This window comes from Austrofundulus limnaeus, unplaced genomic scaffold (genome assembly GCF_001266775.1).
Source record: "Austrofundulus limnaeus strain Quisiro unplaced genomic scaffold, Austrofundulus_limnaeus-1.0 Scaffold1447, whole genome shotgun sequence".
NCBI classification, from domain to species: Eukaryota; Metazoa; Chordata; class Actinopteri; order Cyprinodontiformes; family Rivulidae; genus Austrofundulus; species Austrofundulus limnaeus.
The window spans coordinates 55,037-72,270 of record NW_013953849.1 but is presented as its reverse complement, the minus strand read 5'-3'; the positions used below and the strand labels follow the sequence as shown (position 1 = coordinate 72,270).

Sequence of the window (17,234 nt, the reverse complement as noted above, 5' to 3'; positions counted from 1 at the left end):
TAAAAAAATTAAAAAATAAGGAACAGCTGTGAGTTTTGAGTTGTTTCTAAATTATGTATTTCACATATTATCAAAACCCTTCAGTCCATCTGTTTTTTAAATCATTTTTATAAGTATAAAACGTGATAAGTCAAGGTAACACATTTAAAAAAAATCTTTGTATGTTTTATCATGGTCCATATTCTTAGGCCACATAATATAAAGCTGTCTATGAAATATTTTACTTGAGCTGGAAAACAAGTCAGAGTAGAAAAATAGATGAATGCAAAGTCAAAACTTTCTCTAGAAAGTTTGGATCATTATATTTTTCCCACTACAATTATAACAAGAAACTAACTGGTTTCAATATTCTTCAAGTTTATAATTTCCCTGTAGACTTGTTTTTTTTTTCTGGGCAAAAACAATTTATCAAAGTACAATGAAAAAAGTTTGATATTTTATGTAAATGGAATATCTCAGTCAATAAATAAATGAAACCCTGCAACAAATACTTTGTGTTCTTTGGAGTAAAGAAGAGAATTGTAAGTGGATTGCTTGACTGAAAAAATACATTTAGTGCATTTTACAACAAACACACACACACACACACACACACACACACACACACACACACACACGTTTTATACAATCAGTTGTAGGTCATTACTGTGAAACGTTTTAATGCGTTCAATGAAATTTAACTATTTGAGCTTTAGTGATTTATTTGATTTTCTTAACTGAAAAAGAAAAAAATACTTTTGCTAAATTCAGAGCAGCAGAAAGTTCACTAAAAATGTAATTTAGTTAAATTGCCACCGGCTATAATAAGAGGCCCCATGATGGGGACCCTCAGTGTCAACGCCCCTGTTGACATCAGTTAAATGTCCCTGAAGGCTCAATGATTCCGCTATTTTTCCAATAATGACAGTGAAAATCTCCCACATTTGCAATTACCAAGCCTATTTGCTGATTGTCCCGATGATTCCTCATGTGAGATATTAAAGTGCAGACAGTCATTTCTCTCACGCAGAGAGGATCTGCCCCGGAGCGTCACGCGCATCTTGTGGACTCTCACCACACGGTGGACCCCTGCCTCTCCTCCGTGCCGTCGCTCCTCCTCGCCTCCGCCAGCACAAAGCTCAGCCTCCCTCCTCCTCCTCCTTTGCCTCCTCCCTCCTCTCCACTTCCACTCTCTGCCGCCGTGGAGCTGCGCAGAGAGAGAGAGAGAGCTCCAGTCGCTCCTCCAGCTCCGTGCAGCCCGGTGTGAAGATGGTGGTCGGCGGCTCGTGCGCTCGCAGGCTGGCCCGCCGCTCGCGGTCCGCCCTGATCGCAGCCCTCACGGTGCTGCTGGTCCAGACCCTGATCGTGTGGAACTTCAGCAGCCTCGACTCGGCCGAGGAGCGGGAGAAGGCGGGCGGCGGCGGCAGCAGCAGCATGCGGGAGAAGAGGGACCGGGTCGCGGGCAACAACAAAGCCGCCGGCAGCGACTATTTTCCGCGCGGAGGAGTCCAGCAGCAGCCGGGGCAGCATCTCCCTCCGCCGGGGAGGGGGACGTCTCGCCACATACAGCAGCCGGTAAGACCTTCCCCCTGCATCACATCCTGACCGAAAACAGAGGCATCTCACCGGGGATGGAGCGGCTCACAGACGCTCGGCAGGGCCTCTGGATGAATGCGTGATGTTGAGTGGAGGCTTCTCTGCAAGGAAACCAGCAGCAGCTGGTCTGAAGCCAGTCCTGTTCGAATCCACTGGGATTCAGTGAACGCATTTCGATTCAGGTTTATTTTATTCTATGTGAAAGCTGCAGTTCAGTCCGGGGCAGATCAGGGGAGGGCAAATCCTCTCACAAGGTAGCAGCTGTGATGATGCCACTTGTCCGGGCTTGGATAGCCTGTACCTGTCAAGGTCTGTTTGGTGTTTGAAGTCAACAGTTTCTGTGCAGCTCAGCAGCTCGTGTCAAACTGAAACCTTATTTGCAGTGTTTATTTATTTATTTTTGATGCGTTCACAAGAATAAAATATGAAGATGAAATAAAAGCAGACCTTTTATAATAAACATTCTCCAGCTGTCAGTAAAAAAAAAATTGATCTCTGACTGAAGTTCGTTCTCCTGATCCTCCTGATGTCCTTTTGAAAACTGAGCTCTTCTGTCCTAAAGAAGCTGGGCACAATTACAGCATTTTATTTATTTTCTCCATGAGAGTGCCAGCCATTCATGTGTCGGCGACTCTGCTGACCGTCAGCCTCTACAGACTCACTTAATTCAAGTGGTGGYACACCACCTGCAGGGATCTCCACACTGCACAGTCATGCAATTTAGTGGTTGTATGTGAGGTATTTATTTTATTTTTTTTGTATCAATTAGATTATTTTCGAACAAAATATTAAAGTAAAATCTCAGCTTTTCTTTAGTTTCATTCAGTTCAGCTTATTTATACAAAGCCCTATAACTGTCATCTAAGTGCAGTATAGAAAGTCCGAATGCCAGTTAGTGAAAGCTGTCTATGTGAGAAGCCAGCAGGTTGTGTTGAATCTTCACTTTCTAATCCCACATCAACACTGGAAAGAAACAACTTGCTTTTAATAGAATAAAAAAAAAGTAAAAAAGAAAACAGGCTCAGTATGTGTGGCCATCCGACTGGCTGAGGTTAGGACAGGAAAGACACAAAGGAATGGTCCAGGTGGAGTTTCTATAGGAAACACAAAMAAAAAAATGGCAGCAATAATTCCAAATAGTTGTCAAAGCCTARAGCAGCATAACTAAAGGATAGCTCAAGAAACCCAAATCTTACTGTAGTATTTCTAAAAAGGAAAGTCTTCAGGTTCCTCTTAAAAATAGACAGAGTGTCAGCCTCACAGACAAGAACTGGAAATTAGCTCCACAAGAGAGGAGTCTGAACTGGAACTCTATAGGAACCACAAGTAAACCTGCAGTTTGAGAGCAAAGAGCTCTATTAGGAAATATGGACCATGAGATGTTTAAAATAAAATGGAGCTTGTATGTTAGAATAAATAATTACATTTCTATACTGAGTTTAACAAAGAGATCGTTTTGTATATCTTTCTTTCTTCTTTAACAGACTACTCAATGATCTGAAAAACTGCAGTTATTTTTACAACTCCGTTGCTGGGTTAAAGKTGTTGGGTCATAGGTTAAGTTGGTTTGACCAAATATTGAGTGAGAGAGTTTGACCCAGTGGATGGATTGTGTCGTTCTTCACAGTTTACCATTTAAAGCCAGAAGTCCTGACTGGACCGCTGCTTTATGATGTGATAAGTAAAAGTTAGATGGTAATAACTTGTGAAATGATGTTTAACCTGGTTGTAGGGTTGGACGAGATTGGCAAGAATAATCACGATTAATTGTGATATTTATTTAGTCTATAACGATTTACATGACCATTAATTCCTTGGARGCTTGCATGTCCTAGTCACATGACCAATTTAAATTACTCTATGGGAAAGATTTGCTCTCTGTAAAAAAATCTGTGTCAAARTGTGTAAAAAGTACAGACTTCAAGCTGTACATCAATTTTTAAATTGTGTTGATAGGCCAAGTAAAACCAGKGGTATGATAAATAACTTTGAGAACTTTTTTTAAAATGTTGGTCATATTTGAAGTGGAGAGGAGCACCGAGCGGACTGACCGGGGGAATCTCCAGTCAGTCTGCCTGCTGCCATTAATTGTATTAATCTTCAAAAAAAAATCTATTCAATTTTTCTGATGATTAATCACACACAGTATGATTTTGCCCAACCCCAACTGGTTGGCTTTTTTAACAACTTCACCTTGTCCAACAGTGAGTTTTGGTTCCTAAGATAACTCAAGTTGATGCTAATTAGCTGACGCTAATAGCAGTTGTGTGTACTTTACTTTAATCCTGAGGGAAGTTTAGACAAACTATTGCTCATTATTGTGTTATTATTGTGTATTGGGTGGAATTATTACACTGCACACAGATCAGTTGTGTCACAACCTTTTCATGCTGCATCAACACCAATTTGTCCGGTTGTATTTCACRATTAAAGCTCCTGTGGGACGTGTACATGACCTTTAGTGGAAGGGCTTTCATCTATCGCCTCGGGGCTCTTCACTCAGCCCGTCCAGCAGTCAGTCAACCAGTCAAGTTAGCTCAGCTGCTGCCTGCAGTCCACCCCCCCCCCCCCCCCCCCCCCCCCCCCCCCCCCCCCCCCCCCCCCCCCCCCCCCCCCCCCCCGTACTCCTGAAACCCAACTCCTCTCTGCTGGCCACATGCACATCCCTTCCACCACATAATCACTAAAATTTTCATTTTCTCTCCGCTCGTCTGTGAGTCTTTGTGAGTTGGCAAGCCTTAGCCTTGCCCAGCCTGAGGGTGACGCATAAGCGCCAACTGATGCTATATGAGGCAGCGCGTCTGAGAGACGAGCGAGCGAGCGAGCGAGCGAGCGAGCGAGCAGCGATTTGATCCAGAATAGACTGAGCCAGGAGCTGCAGTGTGACAATAGGAGAATTTCTTTGTGATAACTTGTGTTGTATGGGAACACTGAGCGCATCTTTGCATGTGTCATCACAGCAGGCAGGAGCTACAGCTGTCATTAGTGTTTGTCCCCTGTTGTTTCTTTTAGAAGCCGAGAGGAGCGTAGACATTTTTTTTTACCCCGCTCTCTTGTCCAACAGACAGCACAACTCACTGCTAACATCTCCTCTGCTTTTTATAACAAGATTCAGGCGCTCAGTTTGTCTTTTCACTCAGGCTTTAATGGACCTGTGGCACATTTAGCAAGCTAAAATTTAGGAATTAGTCCATCACCTTTCTTCTCACATCAGTTAATTACAATAAGCATTTAGATTTTTTAATCAGCTGATTAAGACAGTCGTCTGTGTTAAAAAAATGTCCTCAGCAGCAGATTGAATAAACGCTTTGTAACGTTTGAGGCTTCAGGCTTCACATCTGGTCATCAGCTTTTCCCTTCCATTTGCCTTAACCTCTCCTATACTGTCATGATCCCTGGGTGCCCAGCGGGTGTCTGACTCACTCATGTTTTAAAGACTTTTCCTCTAAGTCATGGCAATACACGTAACGTTACTCCAGATGAACTCGGTTTCCATCGCATCAATTTTTCCAACTGGTTTCCCGTGGCAGTGAAGGCATCATCAGCCATCTGCTGCTGTATATTTTCTTCTTCCTGTTACATGTTTCCAGGATGTCTTGCTTAACCACAAATAATTATAAATTATAATGTAAAGATCTTTGTCACAGTTTCCCCCCCACAGCAAAGTAAGAAACCAAGGTGCAGGAATGGTCCTTTAAAGAGGACGTCACTATTCTTTGCTGCRCCTGCTGCATTAAATAAGCTACAAGCACTAGTACCTTGAAAATTGGTATATTTTTGTACCTTGCTGTCAGTCCCATTGCAAGAACAGTGCTGCTCCCCTGCTGACAAAATGTACCCATTAGAAACAAACATATACACCTTTAGAATCCAAGGATAACCTTGATGTTGTTGTTTTTGTGTGTGTGCAAGAGAAAACCTGCAGGCAAAAGGAGAAGAAAACTCCTCGCAGAAATATTTCAGCCAGCTGAAACTTGAAACAAACTTTCTGACCTCTGTGAAACCAGAGCAGCCTGAGCTTATCTACAGGAAGTCTGCTTCTGCTTGCCTTTACCGTACAGTTATTAAAACTACAGTTATGTTCACTTAATTGAGGATTATGRGCCACAGTAATTACCCGAAGAAACATCGTTGGGTACTTTTCTGACAACTGTGCCGTTAAGTACAGAAACGAGAATCCCGTTCTTGTGTGAGTGACAGTATTTTCTAGTTGAAAAGCTTTAATGTTAATTTAAACTTCTTAAGAGCCTCAAAGACCATCAGAATTAACTTTAACAGACATTTAAATGAGGGAAAACCAAGCCGTTACCTGCGCTTACAGATAACTTAAACTTGTTAAATGTTTCATTCTGTCTGTTGTGTTTAGGGGGTTGGGCTGAAATCCTTGCAGCTCCCATCTTTTCTCCAACCACAACCACAAACTGTTTCATCCCACTGTGTCCATGATCACAGTGCTGAGTCACACTGACAAGCACTTGGACACCAGCACTGCCACAAAAAAGATAAAACAGATCAATGTGTGTATGTGCAAAATGTTGGGAGGGACTCTGTGAACACACAGAAATTTGTGCTATTAGAAATTTATTATTTTCCCCCCCAAATTAATCCAAGGAGCTACAGCAGTGCTGTGATTAGGAACTGGCATTATAGCCAAAAGCACCCTTTAAATGTGTCCAGTAATAATTACATTTTACTCAACTCTTCAGTGACACCCACCCCAACAGCCACAAACACTACCAACTCGTAGGGATTCTTGGTTCCCACAACGTGAGCTTATGTAGTTCTCCAAAAGCAGAGAAAACTATTTTAATGAGTTCTAATCTCAGTTGGATGGTTTTCTGTTTTACACGTGAACAAAATTGTTGGTACCCCTCGATTAATGAAAGAGAACCCCACAATGGTCACAGAAATAACTTGAATAATAATAGTAATAATAAATAAAATTTCTATGAAAATGTATAAATGAAAGTCAGACTTTTGAGCCACGCTTCAACAGAATTTTTTTAAATCAAACTCATGAAAATGGCCTGGACAGAAAAGATGGTACCCTTAACTTAATATTTTGTTGCACAACCTTTTGAGCCAATCACTGCAATCAAAGGATTCCTGTAACTGTTAGTGAGACTTCTGCACCTCTCAGCAGGTATTTTGTTCCACTCCAATAGCAAACTGCTCCAGTTGTCTCAGGTTTGAAGGGTGCCTTTTCCAGACAGCAAGTTTCAGCTCCTTCCATAGGTCCGGGCTCACAGAAGTCCACTTCATAATAGTCCACTGTTTTCCTCTCAGCCATTCTTGGGTGTTTTTAGCTGTTTTGGGTCATTATCCTGTTGAAGACCCATGACCTGCGACTGAGACCAAGCTTTCTGACACTGGGCAGCACATTTCTCTCTAGAATCCCTTGGTAATCTTGAAATCTCAGTTTCACAGATTCAACACACCCTGTGCCAGATGCAGCAAAGCAGCCCCAGAACATAACAGACCTCCTCCATGTTTCACAGTAGGGACAGAGTTCTTTTCTTCATCTGCTTCATTATCTGTGAACATAGATCTGATGTGCCTTGCCAGAAAGTTCCATTTTTGTCTKATCTGTCCATAGGACATTCTCCCAGAAGCTTTGTAGCTTGTTTGGCAAATTCCAGTCTGGCCTTTTTATAATTTGGTGTCCTACTTGGTCGTTTCCCATTAAATCCGCTTTGGCTCAAACAATGACGGATGGTGCGATCTGACACTGATGTTCCTTGAGCTTGAAGTTCACCTTTAATCTCTTTAGTAGTTTTTCTGGGCTCTTTTGTTACCGTTCATATTAGCCATCTCTTTGATTTGTCATCAGTTTTCCTCCTGACCAGGGAGGACCATCAAGCTGCTTGAAGATMGTCTTATAACCTTTACCTTTAATATGCTTGTCTATAATTTTTTTCTAATCTCCTGAGATAACTTTTTCCTTCACTTCCTCTGGTCCATGTTGAGTGTGGTCCACACCATGTCACCAAACAGCACACGAGTATCTGTAGCCCCATATACAGACCCACTGACTGATTATYAAGCAATGAAAAGCAATGTCTGCCTTTCATTTGTTCATTTTCATATATATTTTTTGTTTATTATCGTCAGATTCTAGTTATTTGTGTGACCATTGTGGGTTTTTCTTTCTACAAGGGGTACRGACAATTTTGTCCACATGTGTATGTTTCTGCTTAAAAATAGCCATGTCTACACAGTTGAATTAAAGTTTACTTCACTCAACTAAAGTCCTGCTTCTGAAAAACAATCTTTAAATGGAAAAGGCTTTTTATTTTCTCCAGTTTAATGGATCAACAAAATGAGAAGATGTACATATTCTGACTATAAAACTGAGCTCTTATCTGTCAGCAGATTTTTGCACACTAGTTCCATCATTTTCAATTTATGTAAGGTTTAGCTGAAGTTAGGATGTGTTGTACCGATTATTTAAATGCACTGGCTTTTAAACACAATATAAAATGACAGAATCTATTTTTTTCTATAAAATGTAATATTTTTATTCTTAGCTGCAGAAAACAATTGGAGGAAACTAGTGCTCTGACATTTATGACAGTCCCTGTTCTAAATAGGTTTATGCAACTCTTTTAATCTCTGGGAAACAACCTGCTTCATCTATCACTTAATAACAATAATTAACTTACCAGCTGTGTGTACACACATGCTTCCTTTGTCTCGGTCACTGTTCACAAAATAAAGACATCAAAGATAGTCCCAGTTTGAGATGCTTGATTCAAATACAGAAACACATTTTAGGGCTGTGTTACACTTGTGGTTTCACCACAGAAGTCACTAGATTTGGTTATTGTTTATTTTGTTAACTGCTGAGTGGATAATATTGATAGTGATTTAGAAAGAGGAAAGGTTAATCATTTGGATTTGACATTCTAATAAAAAAATGGGAATGAAGAAATTAAATCTTATGTCCCCAATAGTTTCTTCTGAACTGTATGCTTCAGTGTTGGTTGGGTTTGCATAAAWATAAATGTTTCTTTGGAATGATAATAAATAAATTGTAATTTTATATGATTAAACAGACAGAACTAATTCCCTTTCTATCGCTCGATTCAATTTTCTGTGTTTTTGTAGCTCTGCCAGCGAACGTTTCGACTCGATCAGTAATTTTGGTCGCGCGCACACCGTCTCCACCGCTCGAGTGAAGCAGATGAGAAATCTGAGTTCTGCGAAGAAAGTTTATTATTAGGCTCCACGTCCCATCCATTTTAACAATTTGTTATTTCTCATTGATGCTGGCAGGCGCAACCTGCGCAGCATATTTCACACAAGTGATACAAAAGAGCACCATTGTCTGCTGTGACATTTTTAATGGTGTCATTATTTTAGAACCAGCGTTTTCATTTGTCATAAAGAGCTTTCATTCACTCACTGTAATAAAAACCTTTTCCCCCCACCTTTCCTGCACATCAACTTTAGTTTTTTTTTTCCTCAAATTGCGTTCCTGGTGGTGCCGTTTGTTCCAGCACTGCCTCGTTCACCAGCCACTGTCGGTACCAGTTTTTGTATTACATCAAAGCTACTTTTGCTGTGGTAATTGGCAGTTAAATTGGCTCTCCCTAAAAGTAAATCGTCCTGCTGCGTGAGCTATTCTGCTTTAAACAGACCTTTGAATATACGTAATTATGGTCCAGAAAAACCCAGAAGATACAATGTGTCATTTGAAAACTCAAATGGCCCAATCTTAACATCAATAAAGTGTTACTCTGCAAAATCTGTAATGAGGGAAAAGTAAAGTACAGCCTGCCCATCAGTCCTTCAAACCACAGTTTTGATTTTGCACATGGAGAGCTTCTTCCTCAAGTGTCGTTAGTCTGAGTGAGAGAAGGGAACGTATTCCCATCTGAAGAAAAAAAGAAAAAAAAGTGTGCACCTTAGACTTGAAAGAAAACCRGAAATACTTTGATGTTGAAGTGTAATTTGTATACATGACAGCGAGCTTCTTACAGCAACTGGAAAACATTTTTATCATTATCATAATGCAAAACCCCGTCATGTTACTTCAGTAAGCTGATCCAACTAATGTGAAAGCTGTCAGCTATCGGTACGAAAACCTGAAACTGAAACTTTGAGGGGTGTAGTTTACAGACTGGTGTCTATAGCAGCTCAGACTTCTATTCTATTCTATTCTATTCTATTCTATTCTATTCTATTCTATGGAACAAATAATTTATATAGACCAAAATAGAACAATCATCTCTGGGTACGATACCAAAAAAATAAAAAAATAAAAATCACAAGTTCAAATCCAGTTAAAGTCTCTTTTTTCACTTGGCTACTCAAACAGAATATTTGGTGTTTTCATGCCCTTCCTGATGCAACGTGGCTCAAACTTGCAGCCTCAGGATRACTGCGGCACTGACCATCAAAGCAGGCTATCCCAGTCCTCAATTACCGTCATTTCATTCCTGTTATAATACAACACATTTGCATACAGTACTGTACATTAAGAAACGCCAGATTTTAAAAGAAATTGATGCAGTCAAACAGAAGGGCTGGTCCAGGTGTAGTTTTACCTTTAGCTTTTGAGAAATAAAACACAAAGATTAAAGATAAACCTAAAACTCTGCATCCCATTTTACTGCTGGGAACTCTGACAGCAATACTTGTAACATGGAGAGAAGAGAGAGTAAAGACAGCTGTCATAAGCCCATGGCAACGTTACTAAAGGATAACTCAAGAAACCCAAGCCAACTGGGATTTATCATAAAAGAAAATTTAAGTCTAATTTTAAAAGTAGTCAAGAGTGTCAGCCTCGTAGACAGAAACTGGAAGTTGGTTTCACAAGAAAAGAACCAGATAACATAAACCTCTGCCTCCCATTTTACCCTTAGAAACTCTAGGAACRACAAGTAAATCCACAATCTATAAAACACAGGCACATCCCTGCTAAACTCAGGTGTTGAACGTAGTGTTCATGATGTGCTTGCCTTCTGTTTTTAGACTATTTTCTGTCTTCCTCGTTTTTCTTGCTGCATTGTGTAATGAAGTGATAGCCATTCAGTTGCCCAACAGGTGTTGCAGTATTAGAAACACTCCACATGTTGTAGTTTTTTTTTCCAAATACAAAACACAGCAGAATGACTCACATAGTCTGTCGATTATATTGACTCTTGCTTTGGTGATGAGAGTGGAGCGAGTTCCATTACCATATTATAGTTAATAGGCCAAATGGATAACTGCAGCATCAAGTCAGGAGCAAACYGCGTGTCGAGGGTTTTAGCAACCGAGCTGTGTGTGCAGCTATTCTGTTCACAGTAACTTGGTGAGTGGTGCAGTCGCTACCACCGTTGTCGTKTGCTGCGTGATGCTCGTTACAGTCCGTAAATACAAGAATGAACCAGMTACACATTTTGAAACAGATCCATTAAACAATGAAACTTGTTTGAGCATCTTAAGRGTGGCTCTGTTTCAAAATGTACAAGTTAATTTTAGGACTTTTATAAAAGCTTCTTAACTGTTTTTARGGGTTATGGATAAAAAATGCAAAACTTACTGAAGATGAATCTACAATCAAACTATTAGGAGTTATATAACTACATTTGCTGCCCTATTTTAGGTACTCAATTTTCTTCTTTATGGTTTTATTCTTAGTGACAAGTTGGAAGACAGTAAAGATAAAAGATCAAAGTTGTAATTAGACATCTGGGCCACAGCCACCCCTCTAAAGAGCCACAGCTTCTTGTTGCATAGGACTTTGTGGAGCTGCTACTTAAAAAAAATGCACAAATTTAGTGTTTTTATAATGGTGGACAGGAGCACTGTCTGCAATGTCAGTTCCAATTGTTGGGATGCAGGTCTTGTAAAGGCCACAGTTTATCTGCCTCCTCTTGTGTGGCTGAATCGAGTCTGTTTTCTCTCTTGTTTCTTCGTGTTTTTCTGTTCGCAGTTCCCTGAGTGTTGTGTGCTTCTGAGCAACACATCCGATTCTCTGTGTGCTCTGTTCCCAGCATGGTGTCTTTGAATGTCTGATCTTTAAAAGTGCAAAATCKCAGATCAAAACTACTGTTAATTTTTATATTGTCACATCTATTCACACAAAACTCATCATTATCATCAATTAGAGRAGCATCACTCTGTCAGACACCCCTCTGTACTCACAGCAACTTTAGTCCAGCCATGTCTCCTTCCAGTCATCTACCCCTCCCACCCTCGTCGTCCTCAGTTACAGATGGTTTCATTCCCCAACACATTAATAACYCATCATCCAGATGAATGGAGCTTTATAATACCTAGTGATGCAAATAATCCCATAGGTAAGAGGCTTAGCAGACAGCCGTGAGAGACACATACAGACAAGATAGGAGGTTTGGGTTGTAGTTGGTGGGGGGTTTGGGCATAAATTAGTTTTATCTCAAGTTGGGCATCCATGCTGATATTTAGGGTGGAGGTTATTCCTTTAAAAGCTTAACTGTGTTGTGTCAGTTCAGTAAAAACTTAAATTTAAATAACATTGCTGTAATCTAAAAAAATATCCCGTAATGACAATTGCATAATTTCCAACTAGATTGAGTTAAAATAAATCAATAAATAAAAAGTAAAGTTTTGGAATTCGACCCAATCAACCATTCTTTCAAAAATAAAAGCTCAAAACATTTTCAAAGTAGTGTAAAGCATATTAGTTAAACTATAGTTGACTTAAGCAAATCAGAGACTAGAAAATAAGGCTCTCTGTTGCTCTTCTTCATCGGTTGGTCCAGCTGCTCTTCCAGTGCTGCAGAGAGAGCAGCGCTCACAGTGTTAATCCAAAGTGGAGACTTTGGGCAAGATTTGGCCCCCGGAACATTTTTGGCAGTTCTTATCACCTTTTGAAGCAGTCCTCCTTTTTAAGGAGGCATAGTTCTTTTGGCTGCTCTGTGGGGAAGCTTCTTATAACCCATCAYAAAGCCCCCTGGAACATTTTGCTCCAAGAACACATCATTTTTTTGTTTCCTCTTTGTGAGAACTGTGACTGCAGTTTGTGGAATTGCCTTTGTTGGGTGTTTTTAACTTCTGCATTTATTTTACAGGCTCCAGAGAGAAAGTGGGGACAGTTCTAGAAAAAATAACCAACTTACTCAAAAATGGAACACTGATATTGTAAGATAAATTCTGAAACGTGATCTTCAAGGTTTGAACATCTAAAGTTTTCTTTTCATTGTGAAARGTGTGTTTTAAAAGTTGATCATTCYTAGTTATAAAGCATCAGTTAGTAGATTTAAATTATGTAAAATATGTGATGTTTTGGGAACTAACTGACTCATATCGTGGTGTAAAGGTGTTGACCTTCTGCTGCTCTGATATGGACCTTTGTTTTCACGAGAGCTGCACAAGAACAGCTCACATTGTGTCTTCTTTTATTGGCCCCATTCAGTGCCTGCATTAAACATTCATCCTGGATGAGCTCTGATTGAGAGCGTTCTCATCTAGCAGTTTTTTTTACTTGTTCTGTATTTATTTGTCACACAGAAGCTGTCCGATCAATGCTTTTTATGCACATTTTGAAGTATTGCATTAGAAAAGGTGGATGGAAGTGGAAAAATTTGCAAAAACTTCCTCAGTTTCGCAAAAAAAGTTTTTTGGAGGGGTACCGAGCAGACTCTGCCTGGTGGCATTAATTGCATTAATAGTCACGTGCCAAAAAAATAATCGATTAATGTTTTTCTGATGATTAATTGCACACGATACGATTATGCCCAACCCTACTGCATATTCRCATAATGTGAGGGGATTGCCTTTCTTCTTCTACATCTCCAGACAGCATGTAACATCCCCAGTACTAGCGGATATGACACAACTTTCCTGATAGTCTCAACATAACCGATAGCTTCTCTCCATTGTTCTGAGATTTGTCCCTGCGACTTTAGGACTTTACTTTCTGTCCCTACAGCAATGCATAACATCAACATTTGATGTAATTACACTTTGCGTAGTCTGGTTGATTCGCTCCAAGCCAGCTGATGGAAACACATCTGATTTGTATTGTCTTTTCTTTTTCCCCTTTTTCCGACATTTTAAAAATTTGCTCAAAATTTGCATTAGCATTGGATGGAAACATGGCCAATGTGACAACAAATACTGATGTTTCTGTAAAAGCTATACAGAACAAATCCACACGGGGGGCTCCAAAGATGGTCTGAGTGTAAATATTATCCGTGTGCATTAAGGCTGTTCACACCTTTTAATGTTTTCTGATAGCTAAAGCTGGATTTTAATACCAGGTTAGGTCTCATTGTTTTGTCATCATAACAATCACAATGCTGTGGTCACTAATTTATTAAGTGTGGGCATCAAGAGTAGATCTGATTCTTCAAATTAATTTATTGTCATTAAGACTTTGCAACATCAATAATGTGCACACTATTGCAATAGCAAAAAATGTTTAATAAATTCTGCAGCCCCAGTACTTGGACATTTGACTACTTCTAAACTAAAGTATCATTTTGATGTTTGAAATCAAGTTTTTGAGAGCTTTAAGGTTATTACTGAAAATTAAGAAGCACTTAATTGTCTAATTACACCTTACAAATCCTGCATCACTGATTTAGTTCCAGAACTTTATGAATGCAGTGATTTTATTATTTAAAATGGAACTTACAGCAGCTAAAACACAGCTTGACTCTAACCTTCACTCATGCAGTGCATCCGTTGAAGCGTAGRGTGCTTTTTTATTTCTGATGTTGATGACGAAGGTAGTTTTTCACGGTAGGTTTCTGTAGATGAAATGTAAATGTAATTTCTTGTTACCTTGATGGTTAAATAATGATGTTTGATTTGAGGAGAGGATGTGGGTCATTTTGAGAGCAGTGGCAGGAGTGGCTTTCGTTGCTGATTTTTCAGCTTTGATTTACAGTAAATCAAACATCTGTTGTGTCTCCTGCGGTGTTCCTGGTGAATAGATGTCTGTAGCAGCTCATTAGACATTATGGAGTGCACTTGTCTTTCAGCCATAATAGTCACATCTCACTGATGGAAAGCTCAGCTGCCTGGATGCACACAGCTGACTGCCCACTTCTCTGAAGTCACTGCAAGTTGTGCTTGTCTCATTCTGCTCCCATGACGCGCTGATTCACYTGTAAAATAAAAGCCAATCAAACCCACACAGACTAATGACACACAGCATAAGCTGCTGCCTTGCTGTTTCTTCTTGAACACATCTTCTCTCTGTATTGTGTTATTCTTACAGGCCGGGGCGGGGCTGTGACAGGAAGTGAAAGGACTACATGAGTCTGTAGTGAAGACACAGGGTGATGACACGTCGCCTGAGTCGAGATAAGGGCGATTCGGCCTGTCAGGGAAAGCTTTTGTCCTTCCAGTCCTGTGGAGCAAGAGGAGAGGAACTGACAGCGGTGCTTTTCTTCTTCTCCTTCTTCCTTCTCCTCCGTTTTTCTTCTCCTCACCACTGAAGCCGAATGCCAGAAAGCCCAGAAGACTTGTCTCAGTGATTAAAAGAGAAAGTGAGAGAAGAAAGAAAGAAAGAGAAAAGGGGGGAAATGGCYGAGAAAAAGAAACACACAATGTAAGACAGAAGAAAGCTGGAGGAAGAAATGTTGAGGGGGGGAAGAGAAAGAAAAGATAAACGTCTCATCCCTTCTACAAATCCGATGTTGACTCAAATCCTGGCATAATCCTCTGGAGAACCTGGTTTGGTTTGAAGGCTTGTTAGTGCGGCTTGGGCCTGGCTGGCAGTGACTTTGTGGTTGAACACTTTGACTGGAAATTAACCAAATCCAAATGGACTCTGCTCACACAGGGATCAGATCTTATTTTCCCCTTTGTTGGAAAAGGTTATGATTTTAAAGCAAGCTGGAGTCAAGACACTGATTAGGCTGGCTTTAAAACACGTCACTAAAAAGGAACTCTGATTTAGGATTAGACAAAGACAGATCAACAGAACGACCCAAACTTCATTTTCAATCAGTGCTTTGTACAGGAAAGTAAGATTGTATTTCATCTGCTGTCCTTGAGTCAAAATAACTCATCCTCAATATGGGTCATTTGAGGGCTTGTGGGTCATTGACCAAAGAACAGAAGGACCAAAGAACAAAGTACATGTAGACCAAATATTATTGTCCGACTTTTTAAAGGTTCATTATTACCAGGCAGGTGTTTCTCAGGCATATAGTTCAATTCTGTACCACAATGAAGTAACTATGTCACCTTCAGTTGTTATTAAAATGCTGTCAATATGTATAAATCAAAAATAAATCTGACTTCACATCACAGCCATTTCTAAACACCTTGAAATTGGCCTCTGTCTCTTTAAGACCCTCCTACTGCTTTCCTATTTCTGCACATCATCACAACAGCTTCATGCTGTTTACAACCTGGAGCGTTGTAGCCTACTTTGTTGTAATAATAATTTTAAAAAGCAGCAACATTATACATGATTGGTTTTGGAAAATAACAGCTCAGGATACAATTGAACCTTACTTGAATGATGTCACGTTGAACCCAGAAAGTATGTTGGAGCGAATACAGAGACAYCGTTTCAGCTTGGTAAGATATCACACATCAATGTTAAACTAATTTATTTATTACTAAAATGTGGTGTAAGCTAACTAAAGAACACAGACCATAATATGACAGATATCACAGATAGYCCAAACAACTGAACAGCTCACCTGGGCATCGTCTTTTACTGATGATCTTATTATTCCCCTGTTAAATTCCCTTTTATTCAGAAAGCTGGCTCATACTAATAGGTTTATTTTTCATTGGAGGGCTACTTTCAAAATCGAAGTCCAACCATTTTTTTTTTGTGGAATTGTTTCATTTACGAGAAGTTTAAAAAGATGTCTTCTTGTCAACCAAAAATGAATTTCCTCAAAGGCATTTTTTAAATTCAAAATGGACTGGACTGAGAAGTATTACGAGCTCAACAGATGGGCAGTTTCARGTGTTGTTTTGCTAGTTGTTGCTGCTGATATCCTGCAGGAGTCACAGGGGAGGTGTGCTCTGTGATGAGGAAGCTCGGCTTGGAGACCCAGAGGAGGAGCTGCACCTAGAAGGTGGTTCTTGGACCAACTAGCTGTTTTTATTCTCCTTAATTCTTAAACATGCATGGATGAGTCAAAGCAACACTCTGTATGTTTTTGATGAGGGGATAACATAACATGATATAAAGCTCAAATAAGTTGATTTTATATAACATCTCTTTAAATCATGAGATCATGACAGTCGGCCATGCCTGTATATACAGCACTTGGCTAATTAGGAAGTAGGAGGATCACTGTTGGTGTATTTGAGCATCAGCTGACCTGATTTCTAAAGATCAGCATCAAACAAACAAAAAAGATGGTTTGCCTTTGATTTAAAGGGGCAATATCATGTAAAATCAACTTTTTTGAGTTTCATGTTATAATGTTATAATCTCATAAAAAACATGCCCAAAGCCTTGCTTTGACTCGTTCATGCATGTTTGAGAAATCCTGCAGCGTTTTTAGGAAGCCATGCTGAGGAGCAAAACGACAGGTGGGGACCAGAAATGCCTTTTGGTACCAGAAACACCCCTGGGACGTGTCTTTAAGCCAAACTTCCTCATGGCAGAGCGCACCCCCTCCCCCCCTCCCCACACACTCCGTCCATGACTCCTGCAGGCTCTCGGCTGAAACTGAAGGTGAAACTTAAACTGTCTGCTGAGCTCC

At 40.1% G+C, this 17,234-nt stretch overlaps 1 protein-coding gene across 1 annotated transcript in view; it reads left to right on the top strand.

The window, feature by feature from the left end:
• Positions 1-1,181: 1,181 nt before the first annotated feature.
• Positions 1,182-17,234, top strand: part of LOC106535436 (xylosyltransferase 1) — a gene marked incomplete at its 3' end in the record, with an annotated part of 36,149 nt that continues 20,096 nt past the window's right edge. The window contains 1 exon segment of the mRNA XM_014032435.1: positions 1,182-1,554. Within this exon segment, the coding sequence (XP_013887889.1) occupies positions 1,249-1,554 (306 nt within the window).